The sequence below is a fragment of the Nyctereutes procyonoides genome, unplaced genomic scaffold (assembly GCF_905146905.1).
Source record: "Nyctereutes procyonoides isolate TBG_1078 unplaced genomic scaffold, NYPRO_anot_genome, whole genome shotgun sequence".
Taxonomy (NCBI): domain Eukaryota; kingdom Metazoa; phylum Chordata; class Mammalia; order Carnivora; family Canidae; genus Nyctereutes; species Nyctereutes procyonoides.
In genome coordinates this window covers 16,980,402-16,995,344 of record NW_026575160.1, presented here as the reverse complement: position 1 = coordinate 16,995,344, position 14,943 = coordinate 16,980,402, and the positions used below count along the sequence as shown (strand labels likewise).

General features: G+C 45.5%; 1 protein-coding gene across 6 annotated transcripts in view; it reads left to right on the top strand.

Moving 5' to 3' along the window:
- Window positions 1-14,943, top strand: part of NOD1 (nucleotide binding oligomerization domain containing 1) — a 67,177-nt gene that overhangs the window by 10,914 nt on the left and 41,320 nt on the right. For 3 of the 6 annotated variants that reach the window (XR_008663027.1, XM_055314585.1, XM_055314589.1), the window contains one exon: window positions 13,345-13,655. Coding sequence is in view for 5 of the 6 variants with exons in the window: in XM_055314585.1 (XP_055170560.1) it covers window positions 13,422-13,655 (234 nt within the window). In the remaining variant the exon portion in view is untranslated. Of the gene's footprint in view, window positions 1-9,842; window positions 9,979-13,054; window positions 13,270-13,344; window positions 13,656-14,943 lie in introns of all 6 variants that reach the window. The other 3 variants (XM_055314588.1, XM_055314587.1, XM_055314586.1) reach the window with 3 other exon arrangements.

The following is a 14,943-nucleotide window of genomic DNA, read 5'->3' as shown; positions in this document are numbered from 1 at the left end:
TTTTTCTAGGGGGATGTGCTCTTTGAGTGAAAGTCAAAGTTCCTTAGGACCAAGTGACTGAGAAGGTTTCACTGACTTGTCTCGAAACAGCCTAAGATGCCCTGATGATTAAAAAGGCTCTAAAGTGGGACACCTGGGTGGTGTAGTTGGTTAAGCATCTGACTCTTGGTTTTGGCTCAGGTCCTCATCTCGGGGTGGTGGGAATGAGCACTGACTGAATCAGGCTCCACACTCAGCACAGAGTCAGCTTGGGTTTCTCTCTCTCCTCCCTCTGCCCCCCCTACACACATTCTCTCTCTCTCTCTCTCTCTCTCAAATAAATAAATCTTAAAAACAAGGTAAAAGGCTCTAAAGTAACTTTAAATTATACAAGTTTATAATCTTTTTCTGAAATGTTAAAACATTACAAATAAAAGTACTACACGATCCTGGTGCCCCCCTTCCCTGCCCAGAAGTGATCTCTATTCTCACAGAATGTGTCTTCTTCCAGATATTTTCTTTGCATTTATGTTTATAGATGTACGCTTGGAGAAAATATATAGTATTTTGTGTACTCTTAGTCCAGGCGATATAGGGTATAACATTTATGTAACTTGCCCGTATTTCTTTCAGCAACTTGCATTTTTCAAGTGACGCTATGTCTCGAAGATCTTTCTGTGTCAGTACAGATAGCTCTGTCATGTTTTTTTTCTTTAGATTTTTTATTTATTCATGAAAAACACAGGGGAGGGGAGAGAGAGAGAGAGAGAGAGAGAGAGAGAGAGAGAGGCAGAGACACAGGCAGAGGGAGAAGCAGGCCCCATGCAGGGAGCCCGACCTGGGACTCGATCCCGGGTCTCCAGGGTCAGGCCCTGGGCCAAAGGCAGTGCTAAACTGCTGAGCCACCTGGGCTGCCCTGTCACGTTCTTTTTCATCACTGAGATGGTTCATACCCGACCATCCTGACTGGCAGTAGTGGTGACAGTGGCCTGGACTAAGGTGCAGTTCTGGCGTGGGGCAGGTAGCTGGGTGAAAGGACAGGATGTGGGACCACAGCAAGTAGCCACCTCAGTCCAAATCAAGAGTATGCTTGACCTTCTCGTGTGCCTTTCTTTCTTTCTTTTTTTTTTCCTTTCTTTCTTTTTGATACATTAGTCTTATTTTTTAATAGATGACTGTAAGTCGGAGGTAGGCAGAGAATGGTGTTTTATTTTAACTCTTGATCAGTAGGGTCAATTTTATGGTATTGGAAAAAAAATTGTAGTCGCTTATCTTTAACTAAGGGTGGTCCTTTAATGCCATGGGGTTGTGTCCGAGAGGAACTGCTGTCTTGTGAAGGAAGGGTGAGGGCTGTGGTGTGCATCTTGCTCTGCCTCCAGCCAGCTGTCTGGCCTGCGACATCTCACTTCACCCCTCTGGGCCTCAGTTTCCCAACACATGAATGCTTTTCTTGTCCAAAAGCATGGTATCTGTCCTTCTGGCCTAGGTTACAGATAATCCCAAAATCTCAACAGCTCAAACAACAGAGGTGTGTGTCTTGCTCATACCCTGCCCATCACAGTCTGGCAGGAGGCAGTCCTCGCTGCCGTGATTTGTGGGCCTGGAACAGCCACCTTCTTGCAGGAGCTGGTCCAAGTGCCAGAGGAAGTTGCACGCTGATTTCCGTTGCACTGAGGCAGAAAGCTTCCTACTTGGAGTAATTCCCTCCACTTCTGTTTACATTTCATGAGTGAAAGCAAGTGACCCAGGGGGGTATGGAAGTGTAACCCTTCCTGGTATCTAGGAAGAGAGTCCAAACCATTAGTTTGTTTCTTAAAGATTTTATTTTTAAGTAACCTCTACACTCAACATGGGGCTTAAACTCACAACCCCGAGATCAAGAGCCAAATGCTCTGCCCACTGAGCAGCCAGGTGCCCCACGAGTCCAAAACTATTTAATGGGCCACCTACTTCTCTCACTGTGTTGTTTTTCAAGGAAGCAGGAGGAAAGTCTGTGAAACTGTCCTGTGGTCAATTAAGTCATATCCCATATATGGGATATGACAGCCGATCCTCTCTAGGTATAAAACCATTGACCTTTTTTCCCCTGCAGCCTCCAAGTTTCCAGAGAGCAGCAACCTGTTGGAGAACTCACATTTCGAGAAATGAACAGAACTTGGCAGCAGCGGGACAGGGGAGGGCGGTGGCAGGTGGCGAAGGGGTCAGGGTAGTTGCAGAGGCGCACAGCCCTGGCCAGATTCCATAGCACCTGGATGCTGGCAAAGCTGGCTTTGGTTTTGCGTGTGTTTGTTTGGTTTCTAGACTCCAAGTGGACACTGGCCACGGTAGAAATGCTTGTCGAGTGGCCTGGCTCCACAGAGCTCCCTGTTGAAAACACTCTGGGTTGTAATGCTAAGTCAGCATCTGTCCCATTGTTAAAGAACGTTTGAAGGACTAGGCCTCAGATCTGTTAGGAATCTTATCTGGCATTGCAACACCAATTTGTGGAAAGCTGTGTCATTTTTTTCTGAAATCCATATCATTCAGGCCCAGGATGAGTGATGATTCCCGGGAAAAGAGTGAAATCCTGAGGGCAGCATAGCTGATGGGAAATGATTTTTCTTGAGGTTTCTGTCCTTGATCTAGGCTGTGTCAGTTGGGGTGGAAACCAGATCCCGTCTACTCATCCTGGGTGTCGACATTCATGGTTATACTCTGGGCAGGGTGGCCTCTGCACCCCGGCTTTGCTGGATGATTCTGCACAGAGCAAAGCTGCTGAATGAACGAATTTGCTAGCATCTAACTCACTGTCTCACTCACAGAAAACACTGAGGCCTTCTCCGTTCATAGAGGTTTATTCTAAAATTTATTATATCTGTATAATCTTATTTTTTTAAAAGAATTTTTTAAAAAGATTTTATTTATTTATTCATGAGAGAGACACACACAGAGAGGCAAAGATACAGGCAGAGGGAGAAGCAGGCTCCCTGCGGGGAGCCCAATGCGGGACTGGATCCCGGGACCCCGGGGATCACACTCTGAGCTGAAGGCAGGTGCTTAACCGCTGAGCCACCCAGGTGTCCCTCTTTATAATCTTATTAAAAAGATCCACGGGATAAGGGGTGGCACCCCTGGGTGGCTGAGGAGACTGTGTCCCTCAGCAGTGGGCAGCCTTGGCTGAGCCCTCGTGTGCTGGGTGGGGGTTATTGGGACTCAGTGTGGCTCACGTTCAAACTCCGAAGGGACAGGAGCTCTAAGCCCTTCTCCGGGTCACCTGTCCCCAGCAGGACTGATGGAGGCCTGCGGGGAGCTGCGGGCTGTGCTGGCGCTCTTGCCTCATTTCCCATTTGATGTGCTCCCCACGCTTGGAATCTCTTGTTCTGTGCATCTGTCTGATGGCTAACCTCGTGGGCCTCCGTTTTCCGATTTCTAAGTCGGCGTTATCAATTCCTCTGCCGCTTAGGGTTGTCCTAAGAATCGAGTGAGATAATAGAGAAGATTAAATCAGGTGACAATTACTAGTATTTACTCAGTGCCTGGTCTAGGCACTTTGAATATGAACTCAGTCCTTGCAGCAGCACTTTGAGGCAGGGGCTGCCCCTGTGATGAAACCGAGGCCCTTGGGGAGCCTGGGCGGCTCAGTGGTTGAGCACCTGCCTTCAGCTCAAGGTGTGATCCCAGGGTCCTGGGATCGAGTCCTGCATCGGGCTCCCCGCAGGGAGCCTGCTTCTCCCTCTGCCTGTGTCTCTGCCTCTGTGTGTGTGTGTGTCTCATGAATAAATAAAATATTTTAAAAAAAGAAAGAAAGAAAAAAAGAAACTGAGGTCCAGAGAGGCTGGCTCACTTGCTAATGAGTGGTGGGCCCCTCAGCCTGGCTGGTTGCAGGGACCACACCTCACCCCTACGTTACTGTAGCTCTCAGAGGGAGTGGAAAGCATTAGCTGGATGCTGGGCCCCTAGTAAAGGGCTTGCTCAGTGTTTGTGCCCTCCAGTGGGGCCACCATGCAGCACAGGGTTTGACACCTGGCCTCTGGAGAAGGACGCAGGAGGCTGGCATCCTGGAGTCTTTCCAGTGTCCCTCCCCTACTGGGTCCCCTGTGGCCTTTCCACGGGTCCTATTGCTGATAGCATGTTGTCCTGCGACTGGCCGCCGCAGATAGGGGTGTCTGGGTTTGCTGCGGTGGTTCGGGCAGGCAGGCCCAGGCTGGGAAGGTGTTACCCCTGGACGTCATCTTTGGTCCTCCAATTTGGCATGTGGAATTTCTCAGTTACGAGGCTTTAAGAGAGCAAAGACAGGCAGGTAGCTCCTATTTTTATTTTATGAAATAAAAACCCGGTAAGTAGAGCATCTTTCAGGAACCAGCTTCTGCAGCTCAAGTGAGGGCTTTGGTGGTTACACAGACACACAAGATACTGGGCAAGTTACAGCAGATGTATATAGTGTGATGCAAGCAAGCAAAAGAGCGGTGTAGGCATAACTGCACATAGAGAAAAGCAGAAAGGGAATACTCCAGCATGTTAACAGTGGTGTAGGTGATTTGGCTTTTTCTTTAATTTTCTTTTCCTTTCTTCTTCTCTTTTTACTTTTTGCATTCCCCAAAGTTTCCACAGTGAGCAGCTAAATTGCTTTTATACTTGGGGAAAGTTATTAAAACATAAAAAGGAACATCTGTGGAGATGAATGTCTTTATAAAGTGTTTTTTATCTTAGCATCTCAGTTGCAAAGAATGCGCATTAACTTTCAGGGTCCCTTGGGATAGTAGAGAAGGAAGAAAGCAACAGCACTGCGCAAAATCCCTCTTTAGAAAGTGAAACTGAGTGTGGGGGAAGGGCCTTCCCAAGATCCCAGGACTGTGGGGGGGGGGGGGGCTGGAGTCCCAGTCACCCTGTCCCCAGGTGGGGCTCCTTTATTTATTTATTCATGAAAGACACACACACAGAGGCAGAGACACAGGCAGAGGGAGATGTAGGCTCCATGTGGGGAGCCCGATGTGGGACTGGATCCTGGGACTCCATCCTGAGACTTGATCTTGGGACCCCAGGATCATGCCCTGGGCCAAAGGCAGGCGCTAAACCACCGAGCCACCCAGGGATCCCCAGTGGGGCTCCTTTCTAAGCGGATCCTTTCCCCTGTGTGTCCCTGTGACCTCATCTCATGCATCCTGACAGTGGGCCAGCTGCAGGGCCCCCGCTAAGCACCCTGCCCCCCACCCCCACCCCGGCCTCAACTGCCATCCCCAGACTCCTGGCTCACACAGACCTCCCTTCATCCTGGGGTTCCAAGTTCACCTTGGGGAGAAGTCTTTGCTTTGCTCCCAGCATTCTTCTCTTTCTGTGTTTTCCTTGCGTTTGGTGGCCTGCTAGGTTTCTGTTGATGCTTTGCCTCTCTTGTCTGTGAGCCCCCTGAGGGCGGGGGTACAGTGGCCCTTATGCATGAGGAAGGCAAACAAAAAAATGAATGAGCCTGAGGTCTCAGCTCTCCAGCAGGCCTGCTCACCTCCCCTGTGCTCTTCAGCTGGGAGGGCACCACTGCTGACGGTTTTGCAATAAGGCTGCCTTATAGTAGCACTCTCTGGAAGGTGTGGCTTCATGCTACTAGAGACCTACTTCCCCTCCAGGCTTTTCCTGGCTGCTGCCCAGTAAAGGAGAGGATGGTGGCAGCCAGAGAGCGTGGGGACCTGCACTGACCATGTACTTGCTCTCATCTACTGCTTGTTTTAAATAAATTCCTGATCTTAAAGGAGAAGCTCTCAGTTTTGTATTGTGGAGTATGATGTTCTTTGTGGGTTTTTGATATATGTGGCCTTTATTATGTTGATGTATGGTCCCTCTAAACCCACTTCATTGAGAGAATTTTTGTTTTTGTTTTGAAAGAGAGAGAGAACAGAGTGTGTGTGTGGGGGGGGGAGGTAGAGGTAGAAGGAGAGAGAGGATCCTAAGCAGATGTAGGGCTCAATCTCACAGCCCTGAGATCATGACCTGAGCTGAAATCAAGAGTTGGACATTTCACTGATTGAGCCCCCCAGGCACCCCTGTTTTTCTTTTCTAATGTATGCATGTAAGTCAATAAATTTCTTTGACTTCTTTAATTGTATCTCACAAATGCTATGTTGTATTTTCATTATTATATGGTTCAAACTATTTTCTAATTTCTGTTTATTCTTTGACCAGTTGGTTTGGGGATTTTCTAGGCATCTTTTTATCTTTGATTTCTAGCTTGATTCCACTATGGTCAGAGAATATATTCTGGATGATTTCAGTCCTTTAAAATGTGTTAAGAATTTGCAGGGCACCTGGGTGGCTCAGTAGGTTAAGCGTCTGCCTTCCACGTGGATCATGAGTCCAACGTCCCGGCATTGAGCCAGCCGCATCAGGCTCCCTCTCTTGCTTCTTCTGCCCCTCCCTCTGTTCCTGCTCATTTTCTCTCTCTCAAATAAGTAAAATCTTTTTGAAATTGTGTAAAGAACTTGCTTTAAGTCCGTTTTGACTAATATTACACGTGCACTTAAAATGCTAAGCATTCTGTTGCTGTTGGGTGTGTGCTCTATAGATGTCAGTGAGGAGCCTTGTTACTCTGTTCAGATTCTCCATATTCTGACTGTTTGCTAATTTGTCCTCTTTTTGTTCTTTCAGTTACTCTGAGGCATGTATTAAAGTCCTCCATTGTGATTGTAGATTTGTCTAGTTCTTTTATGACTGTCAATTTTTGCTTTATTATTTTGAAAATGTTGCTAGGCGCATAAAAATTAACACATTTGTATCATCTTTTAGAATTGATCATTTTATCATTACGAAATGTTTTTCTATCTCCAGTAACGTTTCTTCCCTTAAATTCTGTAATCTGACTAGTCGCGCCAGCTCTTTTTTTTTTGCTAAGGGTGTATCTCCTTTTTTTTTTCCTGTTTGAGGAAATGAATGAATGGAACTCCATTTTATTTAAGATGTGTCTCTTTAAGCAGCATGTAGTTTTTTTCTATCAAGTCCGACAAACTGTTTTATAATTAGTGTATTTAGCAAATTGACATGTAATGGAATTACTAATACATTTGGATTTATATCTGCTGTCTGGTTTCTATTTGTCTTGGCTGTTCTTTCACCTTTTAATCTCCCCGTCTTCTTTTAGAATTAAGTGTATTTATTTTTCCATTTCTTCCTTCTATTGTCTACTTTTTTTAGTGAGAGTCTTAAAGATAATAATCTGAATCTTTAAAGTATGTCTAAAAGTAATACTGGGGCAACCAGCTGGCTCAGTCACTGGAGCGTATGGCTCTTAATTTCGGGGTCATGGGTTCAAGTCCCATGTTGGGCATACTTAAAAAAACAAACAGAATAAATCAAAGTCACAGTCTTGCCTAGTACCTGAAAGTGTTTTGACTTTAGAATACTTTAATTCGGGGGATCCCTGGGTGGCTCAGCGGTTTAGTGCCTGCCTTTGGCTCAGGGCACGATCCTGGAGTCCCAGGATCGAGTCCCGCATCAGGCTCCCTGCATGGAGCCTGCTTCTCCCTCTGCCTGTGTCTCTGCCTCTCTCTCTCTCTCTCTCTCTCTCTCTCTCTCTCTCTCTCTCTCTTTCTCTGTCTATTATGAATAAATAAATAAAATCTTTAAAAAAAAATAACACTTTAATTCCATTTATTCCCCTCCACCTTTTGTGTTATAGCTGTTATACATGTTAACTCTATGTATATTTTAGACTCCACAAGATGTTAATATTGTTTTGTTCAGTCAATACACATTTCTATTTACTCACGTAAAACTTTACATTCCTCTCATTTTGTTTTGTCTTGGGATCATTTTTCTTCTACCTGGGAAACTCTTTAGTATTTATTTTAAAATATTGCAGCTAGGCTGACAACAAAATCTCTCAGTTTTTATTACCTGGAAATGTATCTTGCCTTTAAAAAATCACCTTCATTGTTGATATAATCTCATACAATAACATTCGCAGATTATAAGTGTACAGATTGATGACTTTTGAAAATGCATGTGTGTATACGTATATGTGTGTGTATAGGTATGGTATATAATAGACTCTTAATACTGGTTACTTGTTGGCCTCTGTGAGAGTCAGAAACTACTATATCACAGCTAGAAGCAGACGAAATCTGTTTAAAAAAACAAAATTGTCAGAACCTCTGAATCTTTCCAGAAAGCAAATTTCTAGAATAGGAAGTTACTAAATTGAACTTTTCACAGGCTCTTGATACATACTGTTAAATGGGTTCCCAGATGGTCTCCACCAAGATGCATCCCTACCCATGGCGGACGGAAGTCTCTGTCTCATGATACTATCAATAGCATTTTTGACAAAAATGCCTTGACAAAAAATAGTTCTTATTTTTAATCTTTTCGAGCATGAAAAGCTGTAAATCTGTTACCGATAGTTAAAAGGAATTGTACACCAACTATAAAACCAGTGGGTCCCCTACTTATTTCCTTTCTGAGTTCACAAAACTGTCAGTGATCTCACCTTTTTAACTACCTGCCTCACTGACTTTCTGAGAAACTAACCTGAAGAGCCAATTCAGAGTCATTCCTGGCCTCAGTATTTTAGATGGAGGGGGGACAGGGCAGGAGCTCCAATGCCCTTCTACCATGGCTTCCGGTGGTTGCTCTAGAGCTACACCATTCAGCACAGTAGCCACTGGCCACCGTAGCTGTTGAGCACTTGGTGTGTGGCTGGCCCAAACTGAGAAGTGCTAGCAGTAAGTGTAAAGTGCACACTGGAATTCAGAGCCTTAGTATGAAAAAAATGAATGTAAGATGTTTCATTAATTCTATATTGAAATAAGAAATTTAATATATTGGGTTAAACAGAACATTATGAAAATTAATTTCTTTTTACTTTGTGGCCGCTAGAAAATCTTAGATCACACATTATATTTTATTTCTATTCAACATAGAGAGTTTCTCTCTTCTGTCTCTATTTCTATTTTCCTTTGATTGCCTGCCCTCCCCTAGTACTTGCTCTGTTTTCTTCTGAGAAGCTTCCCTGCGCCTTTAATGGAGACTCTACAGACTTTATATTTAGTTCAGAAGTTCAAATTGCAAGATGGGACCTGGGCACAGATCTCTATAAGTAGCCTAAGGTGGTGGATTGATGCTGGGATTCTGTTACCTGGGGACTAACCGTCTGTGAGGGCAGATTACAAACCCAGGAAGAAGAGGAGGGGATGGGGGTGCCATCTAACCCCCTCAGCTCCCAAGGGGCTCCCTCCCCATCAATAGGCTCTACCTCAACTTGCCTTTGTCTCAAGAGATGGCTTTTGGTGGCAGACCAGCCCACCTCTGACCTTTTCTGCTTCATTTGTCTACTTCATCTTCCTCTTTTGTTCTGTGATGAGTCTTATTTTCTGGCCATCTCCATTGGCTTAATGGTTTTTTTGGTTGTTTGCTGGACTTGCCTCACCAGGATATCTGCTTTCAGTCTTTTCCAATACTATGGCCCCAGGTGAACCCCAGCCGCTGGAACAGGTCCAGCTCACCAAACCTGACCCTGACCCAGCCTTGGTCTTCTGTTTGCCTGAACGTGGCACCTTGACCATCTTCACTAGGCAGACCCATCTTTTACTGGGTAAAGACCATGATGGATCCCCTGTCAGGCCTAGGAGATCCCTGGCTCTGTTCGGTATTTTGGTAACCAGATGCCCATGAAGTGGATTTATCTATGGTGCCCCAGGGTATAGATTTGGTCTTCCCTTGGATCCTGTTTACCAGGCAGGTTCAACTTTTTTTTGTTTCCTCTTCCACCAGCCATACCTCAAGTTCCCGCTGGATTGAGCTAATTCCACAAATATGATTAAATCTCAAACCAGGGCTTTGGAAATTATAGAACAACAGCCTCCTTGCCAGCTGGCTGACATGGCATTTGTTGCTTTCCTTAGGTGGCCATAAATCAAGAGGCTGAAGTTTCTGCCTTTGATAGCAAAAGGTGGAGATGTCTGCAGGGTCACTGTGGGCAGGCTGAGGGGAGAAATCACTGGTATTGTGGGAATTTCAGGCTCAGAAGAGACAAGAGCTGTGAGTAACATGGGGCCCTCAGTGTAGATGGACATGGATGAGGTTTGAACAGGTGAAACGAACACCCTTCCAAGCCTTGTTCCAGCGAGCAGCCATGCCTGCAAAACACTTATAAAATAAGCAAGCAGTTCCCTTTCCAGTTCTCTCAGATTAAGGATTAGTGCAAAGAAAGTCTCAGTTTTGTGCTACTATGTCTTTAACACCCTCAAATGCTTCTACAAGCAAGCAGGCCCCAGACCTCAGATTTTTCCAGGCAGCCCTGTTGAGGTGGAATACAATAGCATGGTTTTATTTCCGGAGAATTTATTTTTGTGTTATTTCCTATTTATTGAAAGTGCTGGTCTTCATTTATAATGGTGATATAAAATTTCCTTTAAAATTTGGGGCACCTGGGTGGCTGTGTCAGTTAAGTGCCTGCCTTTGGCTCAGGTCATGATCCCACATCAGGGTCTCTGCTCAGCAGGGAGCCTGCTTCTCCTTCTCCCTCTGTCTGCTGCTCCCCCTGCTTTTGCTCTCTCTGTTAAATAAATAAAATCTTTATAAAAATTAATCTGAGTTTTAAAATAGGCAACTTATGGGGAATAGGGAGTACACTTGCTGTGATGTGACATATGGAAGTATTGAATCACTGTAGTGTCCACCTGAAACTAACATAACACTGTGTTAACTATACTAGAACTAAAACAAATGAAAAACAAAACAAAACAAAAAAAGTCAATCTAAAGCACAAAGTTAAGCAAATAAAGTACAGGTGGAACTCAGTTGTGGCCAAAAAATAATATAAGTGAATATGTTGCCCAAATGACATTTAGAAAACATTGTCATGAAGGAAGAAGATACAGAGAGTACTCCAGCATCCTAGAGTTCTGGATTTAAAACTACCCCATCATCAATTTCATTCATTCATTCACCATTCATTACAATGGTATTTTCAAAGAAACTTGTCTTTTTTTTTTTAATTTTGCAGATTCCAGAAAAATATTGGAAATTAAAGATTTCAGAAGAGAAAGTTGTTTTAAAATATTCTGATTTAGGGATCCCTGGGTGGCGCAGCGGTTTAGCACCTGCCTTTGGCCCAGGGCGCGATCCTGGAGACCCAGGATCGAGTCCCACATCGGGCTCCCGGTGCATGGAGCCTGCTTCTCCCTCTGCCTGTGTCTCTGCCTCTCTCTCTCTCTCTCTGTGACTATAATAAAGAAATAAAAATTAAAAAAATAAAATATTCTGACTTACTTCAGAGAATAATGCTGGAAACTTAAAACGGTATCATTTTCCCCTAATGTATTTATTTTTTTTAAAGATTTTATTTATTTATTGAGACACACACACACACACACACACACACAGAGAGAGGCAGAGGGAGAAGCAGGCTCCATGCAGGGAACCCGACGTGGGACTCGATCCCGGGTCTCCAGGATCACGCCCTGAGCTGCAGGTGGCTTTAAACCGCAGCGCCACTGGGGCTGCCCCTTCCCCTAATTTAAATTTAATATTATCTACCGGTATCCCTTCAGGGAACCATTTTTCAAATGCTGTGGATCCTAAAATAGGTCATACGATTGACCACAATGGAAAAGGCTGAATTAACATCTAAGAGGCAAGCATACGTCTAGTACGGTAGTTAACTAACCAGTCATTTCCATCCGTGAAAGTTCTTTTTGATAAGGATGTCTTGTCCTCCCGCTACTTAGAATGTTAAATTGTACTATTCTCTTGCTCAGTCACTCAGGTTATAAAAGGAAAGTTATTGTGTGGGTCCCAGTGAGAAATTCTGTAAGGCTAGCAGTGTTTAGCAAATTGACATAAAAGAAGGAAAAATGGATGTGTGTAAAAGACCAGGAGACTTATGTGACTTGGGGGGTAAAATCAAGAACTGCTGGACTTGAACGTTTACAGATGTGGGCTTGTAAGAGATCCAGTAATGACAGTGACAGTGTTTACAAGTCATTTTGGGGGTGACGGGGCTCAACAAAAAAGTATAAAAATGATCTCTCTGGGATGTGTGAGTTTTCCTACCTCAAGGAGGGACTAAGTGGCCAGTTTAAGGCCTTTCTACTTCCAAGATAATGACCCACTTTATATACACAAGGATGAGTGGAGAAGTGGCTGAAGGATCTTACGGTACAAGAAAGGAAATCAGTGCAATGTGGGGGTCACTCAGATGAACCCAAATCAGTTTTTAATACCCAAATAAAATGGCTTGGGTCCCTGTTTGTACCCAGACGGAAGCTCAGCAGATGCACAAGGTTTTCAAGAGTTTCCAGGAAGACGGCTTTTCCTGGTCATCTGCCACTTGGAAGTCCATGTCACCTTGTCTGCTGCCCTCTGTCTGTCCTGCTTCACTCCAGACATGGCTGTTATTCCTCCCTCATGCCCCAGAGTGCTTGGTATATGGCAGACTTTGCTAGAGGTGTGAGGATAGCTGGAGCAGGGCTGCAGGAGGACTACGGCACAGCCCAGAACGGGCAAAAGTGATGGAAACGTCCCTGTTCCCAGGTTCCTGGGCTCTGGCTAACACAGGTGACTTCATGCTGGCTATCTTCCTCTTCAGGCCATTTTGCGCTCAGACCCTCTCTCTCAGCAACTCCCCAACCCTCAGCCAACCATGGTGCTCCCAATTCCTTTTTATGAAAAATAATATACCTTCCCATCTCTATCCCAGGCTGGGATTGAGGCACACTTTTTACAATTATTATTATTTAAGAGATAATAAAGACGTTTTGCTATACAAAAGGGTGTCTAGGGGATCCCTGGGTGGCTCAGCAGTTAAGCACCTGCCTTCGGCCCAGGGCCTGATCCTGGAGCCCCAAGGTCGAATCCCACGTCAGGCTCCCTGCATGAGCCTGCCTCTCCCTCTGCGTGTGTCTCTGCCCCCCTCTCTCTGTGTCTGTCATGAATAAATAAAATCTTTAAAAACAAAACAAAACTAAACAAAAGGGTGTCTACCTCTGGTCACCCTCCCTAGGCTTGTAACCCACAAGCGGAAGCAATTCAATTATGATTTTTTCTTTAATGTATCTCAGATCACCATCTTTTTTTAAAATTTATTTTTAATTATTATCATTTTTTTTTTTAGAGAGAAGAGACTGTGAGAGCCAGGGGAGGGGCAGAGGCAGAGGGAGAGAGAAAATCTTAAGCAGATTCCACTGTAATCACAGAACCTGAAGGGGGGCTCAATCTCAAGATTGCGAGATCATGACCTGAGCCCAAGTCAAGAGTCACGTGCTAACTGACTGAGCCACCCAGGTGCCCCTCAGGTCAGCATCTTAAGCAGGACTCCCCCTGCTTGAAGTAAGTTTCCAGGACCAAAGAGGAAGCATCTTTCCCGTGACTTTTGCTTCACTGTGATTTCGTTGGTCTCTTCAGGGGCGGCACTGAGAGAGAGGTGGGTGCCCTGGATCCTGATCGCCTCCTGCCAGGAAGACACATGTAGCCAAAGATGAATGTGGGCAAAGCCATCCCTCGCTCCCTTAGCCATGGAAAAGCAGAGTCACGGTGAGATGGGGATGATCCCATCAGAGTCTCACTCCCACGTTAAATTGCTGAAAATCAACCGGGAACTTCTGGTCACTCACATCCGCAACACCCAGTGTCTGGTGGACAACCTGCTGGAGAATGACTACTTCTCTTCCGAAGATGCGGAGATCGTGGGTGCCTGCCCCACGCAGCCCGACAAGGTACTGGTGACAGGGGCTGCCATTGGCGGCCTGCATGTCTCAGTAGCCAGAAGGGGCTTCTCGGGGGACCTGAGGGAGGACCTCTGGGCATTTAGCACGTTGGCGGGATTTCCCGTTGGGGTCACTTACAGAGCAGAAACACTTGAGCTACCAGCTTATTATACAGTTCCATATTTCTGAGTTGGTGTGGGGAGCAGACTCCTCTCACCTCTCCTCTCTTCTTGGGGCACGTATGGCTTCCAAAGCCTGTTGTTTTCAATCCACTTTCTATTAGGAGGAGGGAAAAAGGTAACGACCATCAAACACTAGCAAGTGATGTTCATTCAGCGCCTCTGAACTCCAGAGAGCCGCTCACTGCTGGGTAAGACTCTTGAGAATGGCCTTGCCTCTGGTTTGGGAACAAACACATCCCAGCCTGGTCTTCAGTGAAGACTTTTCCACACTCCCCTCATTTATGTGTGTGTGTGTGTGAGAGAGAGAGAGGGAGAGGGAGTGAGCACGGGCAGAGGGAGAAGGGGAAGCAGAGGCAGAGGGAGAAGCAGATCTCTGCTCCATTCCAGAACCCTGAGATCATGACCTGAGCTGAAGGCAGTTGCTTAACTGACTGAGCCACCCAGGCGGCGCCCCTCACTGTGGGAAGTCTAAACAGCCCTTAGTTCCCTTTTAGCTTTGTGTCATGTCCTGAAAAATAGAATTGGCAAGACCCAAAATTCTTTGGTTGGAGGAGTGATAGAACTTGTTTGTAAGGTGCTCCTGCCAGGCTCCGGGGAGACCAGAGGGTTTTGGGGGGAAAGCACAGTAGCTGACTTGTGTAATTTAATTCCCCCCCTGCATTTTTAATAATACAAGAAAGCTTTTTTAGGGCATAGCTTACATACGGGTATATGTCAGCCCTCGGCTCTGTGGCCCAGCACCCACCCCATTCTGCTTATGCAGCTACTTTTTTTTTTATTGTATATTTTTTGTTGGAGTTCGATTTGCCAACATATAGCATAACACCCAGGGCTCATCTCGTCAGGTGCCCCCCTCAATGCCCATCACCCAGTCACCCCAACCCCCTGCCCACCCCCCCTTCCACTACCCCTTGTTCATTTCCCAGAGTTAGAAGTCTCTCATGTTCTATCACCCTCACTGATACTTCCCACTCATTTTCTTTCCTTTCCCCTTTATTCCCTTTCACCATTTTTTATATTCCCCAAATGAAGGAGACCATACAATGTTGGTCCTTCTCCGATTGACTTACTTCCCTCAGCGTAATACCCTCCAGTTCCATCCACGTTGAAGCAAA